General features: G+C 38.0%; 3 protein-coding genes across 6 annotated transcripts in view; 2 read left to right on the top strand and 1 right to left on the bottom strand.

The window, feature by feature from the left end:
* The window catches only part of pasilla (RNA-binding protein Nova-1-like protein passilla), a 66,761-nt gene extending 62,144 nt beyond the window's left edge, over positions 1-4,617 (top strand). For all 4 annotated transcript variants that reach the window (XM_073073503.1, XM_073073506.1, XM_073073504.1 and 1 more), the window contains one exon: positions 78-4,617. In XM_073073503.1, coding sequence (XP_072929604.1) covers positions 78-298 — 221 coding nt within the window. In that variant the 3' untranslated portion in view covers positions 299-4,617. The remainder of the gene's footprint in view (positions 1-77) is intronic.
* Positions 4,618-4,824: 207 nt separating this feature from the next.
* Positions 4,825-10,499, bottom strand: LOC140742593 (putative inactive tyrosine-protein kinase Wsck). Its single transcript, XM_073073507.1, has one exon. The coding sequence runs from the start codon at positions 10,247-10,249 to the stop codon at positions 8,066-8,068; it is 2,184 nt and encodes a 727-aa protein (XP_072929608.1). The 5' UTR covers positions 10,250-10,499; the 3' UTR covers positions 4,825-8,065.
* Positions 10,500-10,753: 254 nt separating this feature from the next.
* Mink (Mitotic spindle and nuclear protein) lies at positions 10,754-19,497 on the top strand. Its single transcript, XM_073073508.1, has 5 exons — positions 10,754-10,912; positions 11,172-13,328; positions 13,613-13,756; positions 14,741-14,959; positions 18,846-19,497. Exons 1-5 carry the CDS (start codon positions 10,891-10,893, stop codon positions 19,256-19,258), a joined length of 2,955 nt encoding a protein of 984 aa, XP_072929609.1. The 5' UTR covers positions 10,754-10,890; the 3' UTR covers positions 19,259-19,497.
* The last annotated feature ends 1,295 nt before the right edge of the window (positions 19,498-20,792 follow it).

Below are 20,792 nucleotides of genomic sequence, written 5' to 3' on the forward strand. Positions count from 1 at the left end.
GAGCGCGAGGGGGCCGGCTCGGGGGCCGGCTCGGGGGCCGGCTCGGGGTGAGGTGTAGCGTGAGGCGTGTGGCGCAGGTCCCGGCGGGCGCAGCCTGGTGGAGATCCAGCAGATGTCGGGCGCGAACATCCAGATCTCGAAGAAGGGCACGTTCGCGCCGGGCACCCGCAACCGCATCGTGACCATCACGGGCACGCAGACCGCCATCGGCAACGCGCACTACCTCATCGAGCAGAAGATCCAGGAGGAGGAGGTGAAGCGCACGCGCCACAACGCCATCTCCGGCCTCATGCAGTAGCGGCCTCTCTAGTCATGTGGCGCGAGTTACCTGAGTACGTGTCGTACCCGATAGGTTTATGTATACGTTCGTTTACGCATTGCGCGTCTACCGCGTTGATCTGTAGTGTTGAACGTTTTATTATTATTATTATTATTGCTATATTTTATGTTTCGACGTGATGACGAGTGATTATTGTTTGGATCCGCCTGGCGGACGGTTATTGTTGTTTAAGATGTAATGATGTAATACGATTGTGATATGTCCTATCACGGAAATTCCTATTCCATACACGTTTTATTTTTTTATGTCGTTCACCGCATATAATATTATTTACACGGTTGATTTCATTGTAAATGTTACCATTGATAAGTTATTTTTAGTTAACTCGACACTGTTATTAGGGCTAATGTTGAAATTTGAATTTATATGTTGAACGTTTAGCGTACAGCGCTCCACGGCCGCAGCCGAGGGTGTATCGTTACCAAAGCTGGTAATTGTTAATTATATTTTAATTGGCGACACCCGACGCGGTGTCGCCCGTTGTGCAATGCAATATATTTCGTTGGTGTCCGTTGACGTTGAATTATTATTATATTTTTTTTACATTTTGACAAGCGCGTCTTGAATCTGATAGCAGAATTGTTTTCATTCCTGATTTCTCGCGTAAAGATCTTTATTTTTTATACGTTTATAATATTGTGTTTTTACTTCTGTTAGTCATGTTTTAGTAGTCGTTCGTTTTCGTCGGTCTAAATTTTGTCTTTTAAAGTATAAGTACAATTTAATGATTAAAATGCATGTCCATAATAGTAGAGAGTTATATATTTTAAAGGTTTTAAAGCAGATTTCTATATATTATTCGAGATGACAATATGAAATATTCTTATTTACAGTGACGATCTATTTAATAAAATGTTAATTTTGACGGCGGGCGGCGGCCGGCCGCGAGCTCCGTAGCATAATACTGTAAGCTGTGATTGTTTTCCGACATTGTCAAGGTACTTCGTCTCCGCAACGGGCGGAGGGTAGTTTTAGTTCGTTCGTTTACCTCAGCGGTGCCATCTCGCCCTCGTGGTGGCGGTTAATACTTATCGAAAGTAATATGTGGAATCAAGTACAAATGAACACGTTTACATAATAAAATAATAATTATTTGAATCGGCTTAAAGGATTAACGTACTATAGTGTAAGAAATGGAATTGAGAGACGGTTTCTCAGCGTGAACGTTAGCGGCGTAGTGTATCGCTGGGCGTCTCCCAAGTGTCCGACATCTCGGTATTGTTACTGGTCTATTATACGTGTGTTATGTAGGTAACATTACGCATTGTAGTTGCATTAAAGTAGATAGTTATTATAGTATATTCAATCTTTAAAATATATTATAGGTATCGCTGTTCGACCTCTCTGGTGTTTTTCGACTTCTCATCTTACTATATTTACGTATATTTGGGGGTAGGTACGGATATCGTCTTGTGTCAATTAAAATAATAGGTTCGACATGTTCGCGACTCGCACGGTTTCCGTGCGGTACGGCCTTGGCGGACCACCTCCGGCCAGTCTGAAGCCCACGAGACCACGCCCCTTAGCTACGGACGAACCAATTCCATAGACAAATTGATTGTACTTGACCGTGCAGCGAGCGGTCGATTGGCAATTGTCTATGGATTGTTTATTCCTTGGATCATAGACAAATTGGTTCGATCGGGGACCGTGCACGGGGCTTTCAATCCGCAACATGGAACAGGGCATCGAAGAAACCTAGCAGTTCTGGAGTCGCGAGCGTGCAGGAGCCTATCGGGCGTCCGGCGTCAGCCTCCATGCGATATGCCTGTAAATGTCGATTTTACAAGCTCAATTTTATTGAAACTTATCTTGTATAGTCGGTACGTGTAAGTGAATACGTCAATTATTCGAAAACTTAATAAAGCGACGTCACGACGCAGTGGGGCGAGCCGCGCATCCGTTGTTGTTATCGACGATTTAATATTAGATATATTGTCTTAATTAAGCGATTCCTAGATGCAAACGTAATTTGCCATTAGTCCCACGTTGTTATTTCTGATAATTAATGATAAGTGAGCGCGCAGGCGCGGCCGCCCCCGCGTCGCGCTCGGTGCTTCCCTCTCTACGCCCTCTCTCTACGTTCCCTTCGTTCTTCTTGCCTCTATTGTTGCCTGAACTGTTCTTTACAATGTTTCCGACTATATTGTACACATTCCATCTTCCGCTCGCCCGATCCTCCCTGAGTAGTTTTACGAGTATACCTAGTTGAACCTTTCATCGTACTCTATATAATATTTAAACGTGTTAATCGAGCTAGTCGCTTCGTTCATCGGTAGATTCGACGAAGGTTAGTGTTATCGGGTTTTAAGACATATTGTTATCGAAATACATAGTTGTAATTCGCGTAAGCGTCGTTACGTTACATAGGAACACTGTAAAGAACATTTCGAAAATTTTAACGTTATCGAAGGAATTCTAGTTAGTTATAATTAATCATATTTAAACAATACGGTGGATATGTATAGATAATTTTAAAATTACTGGAAAAATGTTAACGTTGTTATTATATAACTAATAAAAGTTGTTACAATATTTGAGAGTATATTATGATGAATTACAAGATAATAATCCGTAGTGCGGTAGCATCAGTCCCCGCGTCGCCTTGCCGGCCGCGCGGCGGCGCACCGCGCGGTCGACAACGAACGAACGATTCCTCACACCAACAATAATTAATGATGAATAAATAGATATTATTAATCCTATATCTATGAATAATACATTAATCCTATATTATTAAATAAACCATAATAATTAATTATTAAATCGTATATTTAGTGACGAATAAAGTGAAATCAAATCTCTATACTGACAATTTACAATCGTACACCGCTAGTCGATATACTGTTTCTGTGATACTGACAAATATGCACGTGCCCCGCCGCACGCTTGTAGCTCCCCGCGGCACCCGTAGGCCCGCGTGTGGCGCCGCTAGTGGCGTAGAATGTGAACGGATCGTACTAGAGATGGACACGAACACCGCCGAGCGTCGCGGCGCGGCCCCCGGGCCCCGCCCGCGGGCCGCGCTCCGCCGACACCCGCACGCTCGCATTGGACGTAGTTTACCGCTATTTTCGATTAAGATATTTCGATGTCGTAGGATAAGGTAGCTAGTTATCATTCTTCACTACAGTCTACGGTGAGGTCCGGAGGCGTCGCGCGCGGCCGGAACGGGCTCCGGTTCCGCGAGTCTCGGCCTCCTTTTAATTTTAATAGCTAAATGTTGTTGAATTTGTTGATAGAGTGGTTTATTGTAATTACTATGTAGGTAGCTTAGTGGGTAAACAGTGAAGGTCGCAGCCGTCGGGTGCGCTAGGCTAGGGTAAGGTTCGATACTGTGTTTAGGAAAATGGCTGTGCGTTCAAGTCGAACTCAACATTAAGACATCACCACGCCGCTCGCCGGGCGCGTCGCACGCGGCCGCTACGCCTCACTATCTGTATATAATTGCATAACATTGTTTCATTTTTGTTCTTCTCCTTGCTCATTGTCATCAATTTATTAAAGACTGAGGAATCAACTTGCGCATATTGACATCGTCACGAACGCGTCCCGAGCGGTAGGGAATTATTGTAATATATTGTTTATTGTCATTAAAATTTTCACTCGGTTTCATGTGGAATTATCCGCGAGGAAGTGGCCGCGTGCGACTCGCGAGAAGGACGCCGGCCGGTCGGTCGGTCTGTCAGCCGGTCTTTTGGTCGGTCGGTCGGTCGGACGGTCAGCCGGTCGGTCGGTCGGTCGGTCGATCGGCCGATCGGTCGGTCCGGGCGGTACGGACTCAGGCGCCGTTCAGTCGTTGTCTCATCAACCTTTACACATGTTGAGATTGATATGTTAAACTAATTCTATTGAATTGTAACTTGTTGCGTATTATAAGTAAGTATAGGCGCGCCGGCTCGGTACGTTATGTAAATGATATGTTGATAACATTTGTTGCTGTACAGTTCAGTGATGGAATTATAATATTTTATTATTTTTTTTGTTAACTTGGTTTACTATAAACGGGTCTGCAAATGTTATGTACGAGAAATAATATCTAATTAAGTTTGAGTTGCAATGTTTTGAATTTAAAATTCGCTATATTTTAGTCAAAGTTAAATATTTAGTTGTACTACCGACATTGATTATTATCTAATGTTAATTTGCAATGTTTAATGATAAGAGGTGAAATGAAAGATTACAATGTCTTAGTGTTTAAAAGCTCGAAAACCAATTCAAAGGTACCTTGAACATTGTCTATATAATATTAACATTAAATAAATGCAAAAAGATTACATGTTGTTTTAATTCGCACCATTACACCCTCTTGATTGTAAGATCTAATTAACGCAGTTATGTCTACATCCGTATAGAAAATAATAAATAGAAGAATATGTAAGTCCACTAGATTTAAATTAATACATTTTTGAATTCGATGATATCTAATGACATTTAATTGGATTTAATCCTACTCCCACGCATGAAATGAAAAAACAATGTCATTAATTTAAATATTTATTAAGCATTACATCATATATATGGTATTACATAAATGGATTAATATAAAAATATATGGACGGAATACTATAGTCGATCATGTATAATTAACTCAAAAAAAAACAGGTACGATGCCAAAGAGGAAAGAAATATTTTATACGGACTCTGTAATATTACTTAACAAAAATTATGTAACGAAATAAAATCAACATTATTCCTACTGGATTATGGTCATACAAGTAGAAAGTTATTACTACAATAGAATAATCATTGAAAACATATCCAGTTCCATTTCATTTTTTGATAATATTCATCTATATTACATAGATAGAGGTAAACCAGTGAAATTTCTTTCCTCTTTGGCTTTTAAACACGGTATAAGTACTAAAACATAAAAATAGAAAACAAGATATAAATGATATAATTTGGAATGTTAAGTTTCACACACTACACACATCTTAAGTCATATCTATAAATCACTACAAATTATGATATTAAAGCTTAAAAACATAAAAATCATTAAATAAATAACAATGAGATGACACTGAAATCATATTTTGTATGCGACATACTGTAAAAGATTTTTTTTTTAAATATAGTCAGCGTTTTTTAATGATATGTGCCGGAAACGTACAACAGATTAGTAGATAATCTGTGATCGTAACGGTTTTCCCGCGCGCTGACGTTTGAAACAAAGCTAGTTTATACGGTAAGTAAGTGAGTGCATAATATTATTTGAACAGGAACAATGCGCTTACTGCATTGCCTAGTTGTAGTTGCATCAACCTACGGACTCGCTCCAAGCATGTTAATATTCACGCAGCGAGAATGAAATTGGTAAATTAGTAAGCCTTTAGTATACTTATGTATTTGTGCAACTTTCCAGTCTGGTTTGAGGTTCGCTTACAAATACTTTACAGAAAACAGTTACATTATTATAAATTAACTACAATTAAATTTAAAGATTCCTTAAGAGAGTCAAATAATATCAAACGATATCATATATTTTAAAAATCTAAATTCCTGTTAGCATTCTACCTCACGCGCATAGATTAGTAAAGATTACTCACTCCTAACAAGAAAATGTACCCAGTTTTGAGAATTGAAATAGTTGCGTAAAAAAGTTATGCCACGTCTCCGTGCTAAAATGTCCCTAAAATATTTGAATTAATTATTTATTTATTATGAAAATTGTACATTGTAATTGTAAATTACGCAGTATTAGTTATTTATTCGTAAATTTTCTCTAATTTTTTATTTGTAAAATGTAAAATGTTTTTATTTGTCAAGAATTCAAAAAAAGAACTTACTATAATAAGCCGTTTGTGGCTTCATTCAATTTCAAGGCGGCGAAGTATCTTTACTAATCTATGCTCACGCGTTAAAAAATAAGCAACTTTAAAAATATTCGATCATAATACACGCTCATAATATGTATAATTCTTTACACCTACAGACTCATAAATAAGATTGAATAGAAATTCGCGTAAATATTAGAGTGCTTTTAATATAATGGACTATATTCTTGCACACAATATTAGCTGCTAAAATTGAGCCTTCATAGTGGTTGGACCATTAACCAGCGATTGCCTTAAAATACCCACTGTGCCACAAAATAAAAACTAACAGAAGGCAATCTTCATACAAAGCGGCCTCACAGCAAGCAACGCACACATAGACACCGCTCACCGACACATTATCTCGGGGGGACTCGGGCGCGTACGTGCGCGACTGTCCGTCCGCTTCTGACACGCGTTTGGAACTGTTTTGTGCAAGAAATGAAGTTACGTAAGTTGAAAACATGATTTTTTTATTTATGTTGTCTTTAATGTTATTTGGTTGGTTTAGGTCTAAAACGGATAGGGCAAAAGGAATTGTGTAATTAGGGTAATCCGTTTAGAAGTTATTAGGGATTTTCCATTGTGTACATTGTAAAATGTAAAATTTTGTGTTTTGTTTTTGTTTTGAAAACTATTTGTATTGTCAAAACTATGTTAAATGCTAAGTTTTAATAGTAAAATACGCTTTTTGATTATCGGGCTAGTGTGGATTTCGAGTATGAGTGTGTCAATTAAAGTATACAAACCTAGCGCGATGGCCGAGCGTAGGTATAAGAAATGAAGTACATACATGAGATTGCCTTCTGTTCGTTTATATTTTGTGCCTGTACCTACCATACTACTAGCAACTATCCTGCCGCTTGCAAATATTTGCAATGAAGCGTGCAAGCATATTCTGTACAAAAACTCTTCAGTGTGGTTGCGGTTCCGTTTTACGCGGGCAATAGTGGTCCAACATGGGTCCAACCTTACTTTTACATAATTATTTTACGAATATTAATATGGATTATTATTGCTTAAATACTACAATTTCTAACTGACCTACAAGTTATTCTAGAATGGTTACAAGGTAACATAGTATTGCTTTATTTTTGTCTTATAAGTAACAAAAGTATATCATCCAAATCAAACCCTATGCTGGCCTAGTTTCTGAGAGTACGAAGAGTTAATAATAATAGATTATTACTTTTTTCTTGATAGCCAATACATTTGTCATACTTTTAGAGACAAAAAAAAACAGAAATCTCAAGCATTCAGGTTCAAGCAAATGATACTCTATAATCTGTATGGAGATAACAAAAAAAACAAGGTGACTTGGGATTTGATCCTGGACTTATAAGTGTCTGGACATCAAAAATCAAAACATTAATTAATTCAAATGTTACGATAATACTCAGTAATCATTTTTAAGTTCAATTGCATAACTTGCTGCCACATTTTACTCAAATAACTTACAAATGGAGTACTTTACACTATAGTATAGTTACTAACTGTTTTGGGCTCACTCTTGGCTACAATCATAGATCTATGGCTACAATATGTTTTTTATAACTACAGTGTGTTGTATTGGCAGTTTATGTTAACGGAAGATATCTTTGGATTCTATATAATAAAAATTATACTACGAAAAATACTTACATATACTTATAAAAATACTTAATTGTCATTTTTATCCACATAACATAAAAAATAATGTGCAGTTTATACAAAATGTTTTTATCTTTTAAATTTAAAACTATACTAGAGATTCAATATTCAGATATTTCAGTTTCGAAACTGAATATTTTGCTGATATTATCGCATTAATTATAATTAGTTTGAAATGTAATAATTTTGAGCATAAATTGGTTTCTGAAAAAAATGTGTGTAGATAAGTTGTTCATATTTTCAAAATTCCAATCCTAGGCTAGGATACAATTTCATATTGTGGCACGTGGGGTTCGTAAGTGAAGCCATTGTAGTGCGTGAAGCTGAGGCAGCGCGTGGCGGGCCCGTCGGCGAACGGCGTCAGCTCGCGCAGTAGTGACGAGAAGGACGGCCTCTCGTCCGGGTCCACCTGCCAGCACTGTAAACACAGCTGGAACAGCTCGTCGCCCACGTACGACGGCTGAGACGGCCGCATCCCGCGCAGAACTCGCGCGGCAACGTCTTTACTAGCAGTATGAGCGTATGGCGTCGCCCCTATCGTTAAGGCTTCCCAAATTAAACAACCATAAGACCAGATGTCCGCTTTGGGGTTGAACCTCGTCTGTCGGAGCATCTCGTGCGACGTCCAACGCGTGTAGTCGGGCGTCTCGTGCAGCGGCCGGATGTGGGCAAGCCCGAAACCCGACACTTTCGCATTCCCGCTCTCGCCTATAACTATATTGCGACAACTCAATTTCTTATGGATTATTTTTTTGCTATGTAAGTAGTCCATGCCGCGCGCTATGTCGGCACAAATTTGAAGAACTTTATTTTCGGGTGTCAAGCAGAATTTATTATTTTGGAGGTCCCTGTGCCGACTTTGAAGTAACATTTCTTTTAAGGAGATCTTTGTATCCTGAAGAACAACAAACAAAGTCGTGTTGGTCTCACAAATACCTATAAGCGATATTACATTTTCATGTTCACTAGACTTTATAAGAAGATCCAATTCTTGAAGCATGAGCCTCTTATCTGGCTTCTCCAATTCTCTGTCTAACACGACTTGCACCAGCCCGGGGGTTTGTGCCCCATGTTGCTGAACCTTGCCTTTTGTAAACTTCCCATAGCTGCCGATACCAACCACACAAGAAATATCTATATCAATAAGGTTTCTGGGTATGTTCCATAACTTACGCTTCAAATTTCCATAGTAGTCCACTCTTTCCTCTTCATCTTGAAGAAAACCAGAGTTTTCTATTTCCATACAGGGCTCGCTCAAGCTGAGAGGCATTGATTGAGAGCCTCTTTGTAATCTTGTCAATTGGATTCTTTTTCGGAGAACAATAAGAGCTCCAACACCAATCAATAGGAGTACTACACCAATAGCTATGCCTGCCCCCAGGGCTACCACCAGGGGGGACACTACTTCAGGTTCATTAATGTTTAAGATAATCTTCTTGGCTGACTCTGCGTATCTGATTTTCCTCACATTATTCTTTTCACTTACAACACCGAGTGACACCTCTATATCATTAGTCAAAGGTAGTGGTGCATTATAGAACCCGTTGTATGTTGTTCCATCACCAATTATAAAATCATTTTTAATATCATCAGGGTCTAACTCAGCAGTGATGTAATATGGAAATTCCTGTTCTTGAGCATATGTAAAGTTGCCGAGGTTCTCCACAATAAAGCCTTGCTGGTAGAGCTCTATTGAGACTACAATACGATACATGGAGACTGGTCCATTCACGTTTTTTGCTTCAGGTATATGTACACCCATTTTGTGACCACGCCTCTCCCGGATTTCTATATCTGGAGGGCTTGGGTCAGGTGTACCAATCACAGTTTCCACTTTCACACTAATAGAAGCTCCAAGTTCCTCATAATTAGCTGAAGCAACACTTATGTTGTACACGGAGCCTGGTTGCAGGTTGGGGAGCTCAGTAAATAATGTGCTGTTGGAAACACTCCACTCTATTGGCATCAGGTTGAAGTCTGCATATGTTTCAAGCACTGTTGCCATAATTACATAACCAGTGATAACTGTGTATGCTTGGGGTTTTGTCCACTGTATACGGACAGTCGTTTCAGTGGTGTTAATCACTTCTAAGGACATGGGCGGTCCCGGAGCGGTGACTTCCGTGTCGTACACACTTGCAGCATTTTCGCCTCCGCATTTTTGTGTCTCGTTCTTGGGGCACGGCGTGCTACATTGCTCGGCGTCGAGCTTGAACTGCCCCGGTACGTTGCCACAGAAACACGTGGACTCGTTCCCGATCAATGCGTACTTGTAGAACACTTGCTCGCAAGCGGACAGACATGCGTCCACGGACTGTCCGGTGTGCGTGTTCAAAACGTCGTCTTTGAACTTGTAGCAGCCGATGTAGTCGCCCCGGTCGCCGCTACAATACGCACAATACAACCAAATTACCGCTAAGGCAATCAGACTCGGCCGCTCCATTGTTTTCTTCACTGACTCATACAACTTGCCGTTACAAACCGCGCTACAACATGCTTGGTTATAATCTCATTAAAAACAAATGCTAAGGTGCGCGTGATTTTCGAACGTCGAACTTAAATACATGTCTTACATATTTATGAATGAAACCGTAACTGATTCAAAATTGATTAAACAAAACAAAACACATCTGCGTTACTCGCCCGCGGTCGTTAGGATTTATTATGACATTGACATTACCTCAGCACAGTGACATTTTAAAAGAGAAGAAAGATATAATAGTTTTTTTTTTATCAAAGTATTTTTTATGCCAAATGAAAAAAATATTCAGCTGGTATCTTTCATCTTCGAGTTTGACCTAAATAAAGTAAGAAACATATTATACATAAAATTTTAAAAGTAGATATTCTTTTCATTTTATTTGTAATAATAAAGTAGTCTTAGCTCGTGTCGCATATTTGTATACGATTATCCGAGCACATTCCAACAAGCCTTACTTGACTTTGACAACAGTTTGAAAATTCAATTTTAAACGTTTCAAACTCAAACGAAAAGTTACGGCTATGTAAACATTGCTTGTTTGTGAATATTGTGATGTTTTTATAATATAATCTTATGATAACAGATTATTCTTACGAAAAAATATGTCCACCAGATCTGGCAAACGTGAGTTTACACTTTAAATATATGTTTAGGAATAATAACGTTGTTACATGTTGTAAATGATTGTATTTTTTATAAATATTCTCCCTTGTTGTTTATATAGCCGAGTTTTATATAATTGTAGCTTATTGTATGCTTATTATGACATTATTTTAATACAATAATTTACTCCTTACAAATATTTACTTATTGTGTAATAAACTTTGAAACAATAACTTAATAACTTTTGATGTAACTACATAAAGTAAATTAAACATTCCAGGTCTTCATGGGTCTCCTCAAGGCAGCCCCGTCGAGTGTGTACCGCTTGTATTACAAAGTGAACGAAAAACTCGAAATAAGAAACAAAAAGAAAATATTGAAGTTGTTGTGAAAAAGAAACACAATTATGTGAGCTATCCGGCAGATGATGATACCGCTAGCGTCTCCAGCGGAACCACTGAGGAGAAACCCAAGCGTAGAACCCGCAGGAATACACTAAAAGAGCACAATATTGATGTACCTGTGACTGATGATATAGACAATAACAATGACAATAAGAAGAATGTTGTTAAGACCCGCAGAGGAAAGAAGGCGGTTATTGAAGTTGAATGTGCTCTTGATGAAGAAAATAATGAAAACACTGAAGATCTGGTGGCAAAACCAGCTACAAATGCTAAAAAGAAGAATAGGAAAAAGAAAAACCATAAGAAGACCTCAATAGAAGATACTGAAAAGATAGACACAGAACCTCAGGTCGTTTTGAAGAAGAAAGGTGGTAAGAAGAAGAAGAAATCATCCATTACTGAAAAGCAAGAAGAACAAAATGGACCCAGGATATTAAATATGTCTGCCGATTCCTTCCACAGTGCTACAGGCAGTCCTGTTCACAGTGGGGAAACTGGTAATGATAAAGCTAATGTGTCCATGAATTCAGTAGAACCTGAAGGGAAAGATGACCTTAATGCTACTTTTGATAAAACAGAAGCTACTGATGATGTATTAAGTAGTAAAAATGATGATGAGAAAAAAAACGCATCAATAATTAATGTTATGTATAATGAGAACGTAAATACCACATTTGATAAATCAGATAATGAACCCAAATGTTTAAATACTACGATAGAGAAATTACCTAAAAACAAGAGAAAATCATCAATTAAAAATTCCACTTTTGACAAAACAGAAGATACTGATGATGTTTTAAGTAGTAAAAATGATGATGAGAATAAAAACGCATCAATAATTAATGTAATGTATAGTGAGAACCTTAATACCACATTTGATAAATCAGATGATGTACCCAAAGGTTTAAATACTACGATAGAGAAATTGCCTAAAAACAAGAGGAAATCATCAATTAAAAATTTCACTTTTGACAAAACAGCAGATACTGATGTTCTAAGTAGTAAAAATGATGAGGAGAATAAAAACGCATCAATAATTAATGTTATGTATAGTGAGTACCTTAATACCACATTTGATAAATCAGATGATGCACCCAAAGGTTTAAATACTACAGTAGAGAAAGTGACTAAAAACAAAAGGAAATCATCAATTAAAAATTCCACATTTGACAAAACGGAAGATATTTGTGAAAATGAAACAAAGAATCCAAATGCTACATTTGACAAAGATGATGTAGAGCCTCAAAATTCAACTTTTGAAATAGACTCATCTAAAATTAGAAGGTCATCGATAAAAGGCAGGAAATCCATTGACTCAGTTAAAAGTTTGAATAGTACCTTTGAAAAAACATCAAAAAGTAGAATCTCTGTAACAAGAAATGACACAATTGACAAAGATAACAATAGTAATGAACTGAACACCACTTTTGATGCAGAAAAAAAGGACCTTAATAAATCAGAGAATGATTCCAAAAAATCATCCCTTATCAGCTCAGATGCTACTATCAACATCACATTTGATAAATCTGATGATAGTTCTCATATTAGCATCACTAGCGATGAATCAAAGACAGAAAACATTCTGAACTGTACACCCGTGTTGATAGAGAGCAGTGTGGATGAATCACGGATTTCGGAACATAATAAAACTCCAGAAAATTCTGAAGTCCAGCCCCCCTTAACTCCTCTCAAACGAGAGGGTACATTTACCAAGGATGGACCAGATGATATTTCTACCAAATCAAATACATCTGCGGAAAAGACACCAGTTAAACGTAAATCCTTACCATCCCCTGGACGCACACCATTCCCTCTCTCAAAGAGTGCTCAAAAAGAGAAGAGTATGTTGAACGTGACTCGGTCAATAGAGAAGTCACTTCGCAGGTCATCGCTGGGTGACGTATGCCCGAGACAGACCAAAGTGATGTTCTGCAGTCCCATCAACAATCCAGCTGTAGTCACACAGATTAAGGGAAGGATCATCAAATCTAATTTGAAAGGATCTAACAAGAGTTTTGTTTTTGATGATAGTGGTAAGAATTTTTTTTTACATTCCAACTTCTTTCTTAATTGGAAGTTTTGTAGAATTTATGTGCCCTTAGATTTTTATTCCTATTTGTTTATACAACACAAGCTTTAACTTTTGTGTAACTTTGTGGACTTTCAAATGAATCCATTAGTTCTTTCTTAATTTATTAAACATTTTTGTTTGATCTCACATGATCATCCCTGTTGCCCCCCTTTTTGACAGTGTCTTAATAATGTCTATTAAATTCTGTATAGTTTTAATAACAGTAGCATTGTATATAATTCCCAGTATCGTCGGAGGTTCGTCCAGCGGGTCGCAAGCGCTCGCACACGCACAACGAGGCGGAGACGCGCGCGAAACGCAAGCGGCTCGCCGACGACATGCAGCACTCTGTTGATAGACTGTCTAGACCCAGGACCGTCAGTGCCACTGGTCAGTATAATATTAATGCTAAATTTTTATATCCTAAACAACCATGTAATCCACCTAATGGTAAGTGGTTCCTGGTGCATATATGCAGGATATTTCTAATCCATATAGAATAATATTTTTTTTTTTTTTTTTTTTTTTTTTTTTTTTATATAAATCTCTCAGGTATGCAGGTTTCCTCACGATGTTTTCCTTCACCGTTTAAGCAAGTGATAATTAATTTGTAATACGCACATAAATTTGAAAATCAGAGGTGCGTGCCTGGGATTTGAACCTTGGACCCCTCGATCGAGAGGCCGCGTTTCTTAACCACTAGGCTATCACTGCTTAAAAAAACTGCTTAAAAAAAAAAAAAAAAAAAAAATCTTAAAGGTATGTGAAGTCTACCAATACGCACTTGGCCAGCGCGGTGGACTATGGCCTAATCCTTCTCATTCTGAGAGGAGACCCGTGCCCAGCAGTGGGACAGTAAGGGGTTGATGATGATAGAATAATTATTCTACTTAAACGATCACAGATGAGTTGCGCATTCTGAAGGTAGACAGTTGTTTCAAAATTAAATCAGTTAGCGTCCGCACCAATCCACCAAATTCAATAGCTGCTTAATGCTAGAAGTATGTGGTAGTGAGACACGTCAGTCAAACTTACTGGTTCTACTTAATCAGCAAGAATATTAATTACAATCGGCACATCTAGTATTGTAGTAAACGATTAAATGTGACGTAAAAACGTCGACTACGTGGCTTACTACACATTTTCAGAAAGTTTAAGCAGATTTTCCTAAGAGAAAGTGATGAAAAGTAAAAATGAACCTATGAACTTAAATTAGGAAATGTACAGCATCGAATTTTATTTATTTGTTTATAAAATATTGTAACTTATAAGATGCAAAGACAATTACTCCCTGAAAAAGGTCCCAAAGGGAATATATTTTACTAACATGAAACTTTCATTCTAAAGACAATCTTATGTTATAAATCTTCGCAGCCAAGTTGCCGGACCCCGACACGCCGTCAAAAAAGGCACCCACCCCGTCGAAGGTGAAGCCAGCGCGCACGAAGCTGCCGAACTTCGCGGCGCTGCACCAGAAGCAGTTCGCGCGCATGGAGTCGCTGGACGAGTGCCAGCGGCGCCGCGCCCAGCGCGCCAAGCACCTGCTCACGCCCACCGGGAGTGTTGCCATCATCGAACGGATTAGCCCTAAAGGTATTTATTTTTTTATTTTATTTATTTTTATTAGTTGCACCAACAAAGTGTACACCATCTCCTCCAATACACAGGCTTGACAAATAAGTTTCACCTCAACTATAGACACAAACGGCATGCATTAATACCAACATTAACATTCATGTATTAATACTTAACAACAATTTAAGTGGAAATACAGTTACAGCAGTGTTAAGCGCTGCTGCGCTCTGGGTTGAAGGGATGTGATAAGGGAGACATACGAGGTATTTCAACTTAGTCCTCAGATTAGTGGTAAGCGACCTTAGAGATACGCCATAGGCCACAGAAAGATGTGGTAAACCAAATCAATCTACCAGACTTATTGAGGAATATGTAGTACATATAGTATTAAGCAATGTATAGTTTTAAGCTCAAAAACCTCATATAATCTTTCTTATATACGCTGTTGTTATCATACTACAGAGAATATCGTATTTAATACATCAAAGATTTGCAGTGTCAATTAAACATCACAATAAAATTAACATAAAACTTTAATGTTCAATTTCTAGAGAAGTAAATGTTACTTGTGTGTGAATTGATAGCGGTAGATGCAGATTTCAACTTTCAATTTACTGTTTAAAATTATCAAATCAATCTTTTACGATACAAGAATGATATTGAGGAACCCAACATGCCAGAGAATTTGGAATGTTATTCTTAATAACAAATACTGAGTTTTATACTTTATTTTTGAGAAGAAGATCTTAATGTTCCACTTAATATCAAGATGGCTGCGTTTCAATTCCCCCTTAAATACCTTGGAAGTTTATAACATAAACAATAAAACAACTAATTTTACTTACATTAAAAAACCTCAATTTGCACTTTATCAGAATCCAATTCTGTTGTGCTATTACAGACGTAATTAATCGTGTTAATTGCCGTGGGTCGTTTTCAAATCCATATCTCGAAATAAGATTATTTAGCAAATAAACACGTGCGTCACGTGTAGGTGACATGTTTTTTATCGTGGCCTCATATTTTACGTAGGCCCTTGTTAAACCCAGCGACGCTAAGAGGGATCACACACGACGGTTATTATAATAATATTGTTATCATTTCTATAATTGCTCGATATCAATAATAATCAATCTAATAAGTATTCCGTCTTAACCCTACGGGCACAAGGGGCCCCATCTAGGGCCCCTTAAAAGCCAATAATTCAAATAAATAAAGTAAATTGAATATTGATCATTCGCCAAATTAGTTTTTTGTTTCACTTTCTAGGTGGTCGGTGTTGTCCCTGTAGTTCCGGGACTAGAATAGGGCTACGGTATCACCTGCCTGTCGTAAGAGGCGACTAAAAGAAGGCTTCCGGGGTTGCCGGCGGCAAGAGTGGGAGCTCGAACCGTCCGGTGAGCAACCCCGGGAGGGACGGCGGCATGTGTGGTCGCATGCCGTCGTAAACACCAGGTGTGCGGGAGGAGCGTAAAGTGCTCCCCCCAGGGCAGAGCCCGACCGGAGCATCGCGCTCGGAGGACTCCGGTTGTGTTCCATCGGAGATCACAGTTCTCCACCAAGTGCTGAGGACGGCCACCGGGGGGGTTTTAGTGCGGTAAAAATCCCACATCACCCGGCGTCGCTCCCACGTCGTCCGGTTATTTTGAAGGTTCCCCCTCGAAAACAAAAAAAAAAAAGAGGTGGTCGATGTTATTTTTCCTTAAATAATTTCCACCCTCTTCCTCCACTCGGGGTCCTCAATTTTTGTGTGTCCAGATGCCGGCATTAAGACGGCCCAGTAATCAATTTATCCAATTTTCTACTTTCCAAAGATGTAAATTTAATATCTTGATACCCATAAATTAGATCTTTAATTGATTATCAATAACGGGTATATCTACGTAAGATACTGATCGATTTATCTCTACATACGATACTGATCTATATTACATATCAAGATATGGAATAATAAATTTTAAATTACATGGTTCCGTACATGGTTTTTATCATATGTGATGGTAGTTCATGTTGTATATAAACTGCATCGTAATAATAGATTTATTCTTAACTGTTTTAAAAGTCAGTGTCGCAGATTGAGCGCAGACCTACTTTACTGTTTTTTAGATCGAAATTGTTTTATTCTGAAATTGCCGTAAAACGTATGCAGAGTATATAGCGACCACATACTGAAGTGTACCAGAGTTAAAATGACAATTCATTTTATAGGCAGCAAACAGAAGTTTATATGTATTTGATATTATGTCTCACAAAGGGCAAAGTAGAAAGCTGAAACTTCTGTTACAATTTCTAGGTAGCGATTTCCTTACTTTCATGTATTACAGTTTATTTAGTATCGTGTACAACAGCCTTAAGATTTCCAACGTCGATACACCTTCGATGCTTGCCCAACGAGCAGCGCTAGCGATTATCTTATCGCCACAGAAATTATTTACTTTATTGACGTGATCGTAAAATCATTAATGTCCCGTACGTATTTTATATTGCTTTTTAATGCCCAAATTAATCGTCGCTATAAAGACTTGATCTTGGAAAATCTTGAACGCTAAACCAAACATTTATTCTTCTTAGTCGATTCCTCATGGCTAATGGTCGTGACCTTCAAGAACAAGCTTGTCTATAATGGTATTCCATGTTATGTGATTCTGTACTATTTCCATGGAATGATAGACTGTGGTGTTATAGTTATCGCCAAACTACTAGTCCGCTCTGAAGTTGTTGCGTGCAGGTGTAGACATACAATTTGCTATGGCAACGCGATTCAATTCTATATTCAGAGCGGACTAGTAGTGTTACGCGGACTATATTGATTTTCTTAACAACATCTGACCATCGGGTTGGTGATCTCCCTCTGCAACGTTTTCCAGCCACTTGACCAACCACTATCAACCTTTCTAAGTTGTCTGGGTCTCGTCGTGCCATGTGACCGAAGAATTTCAGGACTTGTTGTAATCAAACCGTGGAGAGTATTGTTAAATACTTATTACGAACATTTATTCCCTACTTAGCTCCTTAGAACTCCTTAGGAGAACAATTATCAAAAACCCTTTTTAGTATTCATTTATGATAGGTATATAAAAAAATAACTCCTGTGTAAAATGTCATTATTCTCGACCAGCCAATGTAAGCTATGCACGTCAGTGATACTTTCCTTTGTTTAATTTTGTAATTGAAACACTGATGCAGCCAATCTCGTGTTAAGTGGTCGCAGCCGCCACAAACGGACTCTAAGTAGGACAGGACTCCTACATAATGTCATATAAATAATCATTTATATGCCTTCGTACTAGTCTTGTGGAAGAATAACTTTCTTTTCATAAGGAATACAACAAAATAATGTGTCTCGTCCACACTCAGTTCTTATTGCCTTATCAAATTAGAGTCAGCTAACGACTGATTACATAAATGATAATTTACTTATTTCTTATCTTTGATTAAACATTTCTAATGACAATGCAGTTGTCCGGCGGTAATAGCAAACACGTGGTAGATTTGGCAAATGAAAATATAATGCAATGGTATAAGAACCCAGGTGTTGATCTTAGAACTATCCAAGTCCTTGGAGAGTTCTTGTGTAGATAGAAATATGCCTATATATTTTATTGCCTCAACGCCGACGCTTTCTTCGAATTATGTTTTCTAAATGTAGTCAGTGTCACCAGGCATCATCAACTTTTTACAGTCCCACAGTACAGTTTGCTGGGCACGAGTTTCTTTGTAGTCTGTAAAGCTAAGAGCTGTCGAGACTGATTAATGGATAAACTATGCAAGTTTGCATGTTGTATTCACTTCAGGCTTGTAATGAAAAAGAAATATTTAATGAATATTGTCTATTGTATCACACTTGTCAAAGATGAATAAAATAGTTCTACAATTAAATTTTTAAATACACTTTTCTTTTAAGGTACTCCACCACAACCAGCACCACCAATCAAGGAGCCAGTTCCAAAGCCACAAACGCCACCAAAGTCGAAATTCCCTACGCTCGCATCTCTCAACCCCGGCTACACGAGGTTTGGCTTCAAACTCGATGTGGACGTGAACCCCTTCAGTGTGACCGCTAAGAAACCAGAAATAAAAAAACAAGAAGAGAAGAGACCAAATGGGCTGTCAAGGCAGACTACTTGCCTAGCATTGCCATCTCTAGCGGGCGCGACCGCCACACGCCGCGACGTGGCCAAACAAACCGTGATGAGAGAGAAGTCCTTCACAGAGAAACGAGATGTTAAGAGGAAGGAAAACAGGACGATCATAAAAGGCGTGCGGACCAATAGGCGGTTTGAGTTGCAAATGAAGTTAAGGAACATCAATTCCTGAAAGGTAGTTGACTAGCATGGAGAAGTTGGTGGCGCTAGTGTGTAGTTTCTTAAATACGATGCATATACATAATATATTCTAGCTGTAGGTTTGTTGCACGGTTCCAGCCTTTTTAATTTAAAATTGCAACGGTTTTTAACATAACTGGTTTTATGTTAAAAATTAAAAGTAAATCTTGTAATGAAATGTAAAATGATAGTTATTAGATGCCCGACTTCACAAGTAATTACTCAAAAACTACAACTGTACGGGCTAATACCGTACATATAATAATTAGTGTTTGTCAGCATTTTTCGATCCGGCTCGAAGGACCATGTAAAAGCTAGTGGCTATGATGAAAAGGCTAGTTACTTTGCTATGATTTATTGATCCACATTCAATGAGATTATGTCAATACAATAGATAGATTGAGTACACGCGTCGCGGTAGACAGTTAATTGCGTACTGAGGTAAATTGCTTATGACGACCGCGCACGGGACCCAAAATGCTGTCAAACACTAATTATTATATGTACGGTATTAGCCCGTACAACAACTACTAATTACCAAAAATTCGTCAAGTATGATTGCTAGTTGCTTTTTTATTATTATTGTTATTAATTACGTACTTTTATATTTCTCCTTGTTAAAATATTATATATTAATTTAATATTAGGGCCTTTGTTATATATTTTTTCTTTGCCTGTACTAACATTAACAGTATTAAGATATTCAATATTTAAGTAACTTTCAAGAGAATTAATGAAATGAGTGATTTTTTTAAATATTGGTAACAAAATTAATATCTTATAAACTTTAACTAACACATTTAACTAAAGTAGTTTTTACTATTCATAGATAAAACCGTACGTTGTTTTATTCAAATATATTTATAAAAAAACTAATAGTCTTAGCCAGTCTTCATACAATAAAAGTAATAGTAAATAGTTTATAATAGCAGTATTTTCACCAACAAAAATAACAAAAGAAATGTGCCATCGAACACTTCGAACAGGGCTATTAGTTGTGCCATCACCTTGTATTTGAAATAGTTTGTGTGTGTGTGTGTATTCGTCCTTGAAGTCGGACGAAGCATTGTGTGACTTGTATAGTTGTATTGATCGATCTAGTTATTAAAACGTAACATTTGTACTCGCGTGTTTTATAATTCTCCTGCGGCTTAGTATTCGCCGAAAAGTTAATCACACTATTTAAAGTCAATTTGTATGTGTAACTATTTGAAGGTGGTAGAGCCCGTTGTGGTCCGACTACAGCGGTACCACCGCCACACGTATTTCTGCCTAATAACAGCAGTGTTAAGCGCTGCTGTCTTTTGGTTTCAAGGGTGTGGTAAGAGAGACGTACTTTTCCGAGGCATCCCAGCTTACTACTCAGGGGTAACGGCGCATCTATGGCCGATGTCAGGTAGGAATCCAATCTTATCTGGGGTTAATTACCGATGTTCATGGAATTTTTACCATTAGGTGAAATCAGGTGGATTGCATGCTCGTCGGCTAGTCCTATATTATAAAAATGTAAGGAATTTTAATATGAT

The sequence above is a fragment of the Epargyreus clarus genome, unplaced genomic scaffold (assembly GCF_041222505.1).
Source record: "Epargyreus clarus isolate Ecla_fem2 unplaced genomic scaffold, WU_Ecla_fem_2.2 ptg000006l, whole genome shotgun sequence".
Lineage (NCBI taxonomy): Eukaryota > Metazoa > Arthropoda > Insecta > Lepidoptera > Hesperiidae > Epargyreus > Epargyreus clarus.

Coding starts and splice junctions, on each gene's coding strand:
- Mink (XM_073073508.1), top strand. CDS start 10,891: ATGTCCACCAGATCTGGCAAAC. Junction 10,913..11,171: donor GTCCACCAGATCTGGCAAAC/GTGAGTTTACAC, acceptor TAAACATTCCAG/GTCTTCATGGGTCTCCTCAA. Junction 14,960..18,845: donor CGAACGGATTAGCCCTAAAG/GTATTTATTTTT, acceptor TTTTCTTTTAAG/GTACTCCACCACAACCAGCA.
- LOC140742593 (XM_073073507.1), bottom strand. CDS start 10,249: ATGGAGCGGCCGAGTCTGATTGCCTTAGCGGTAATTTGGTTGTATTGT.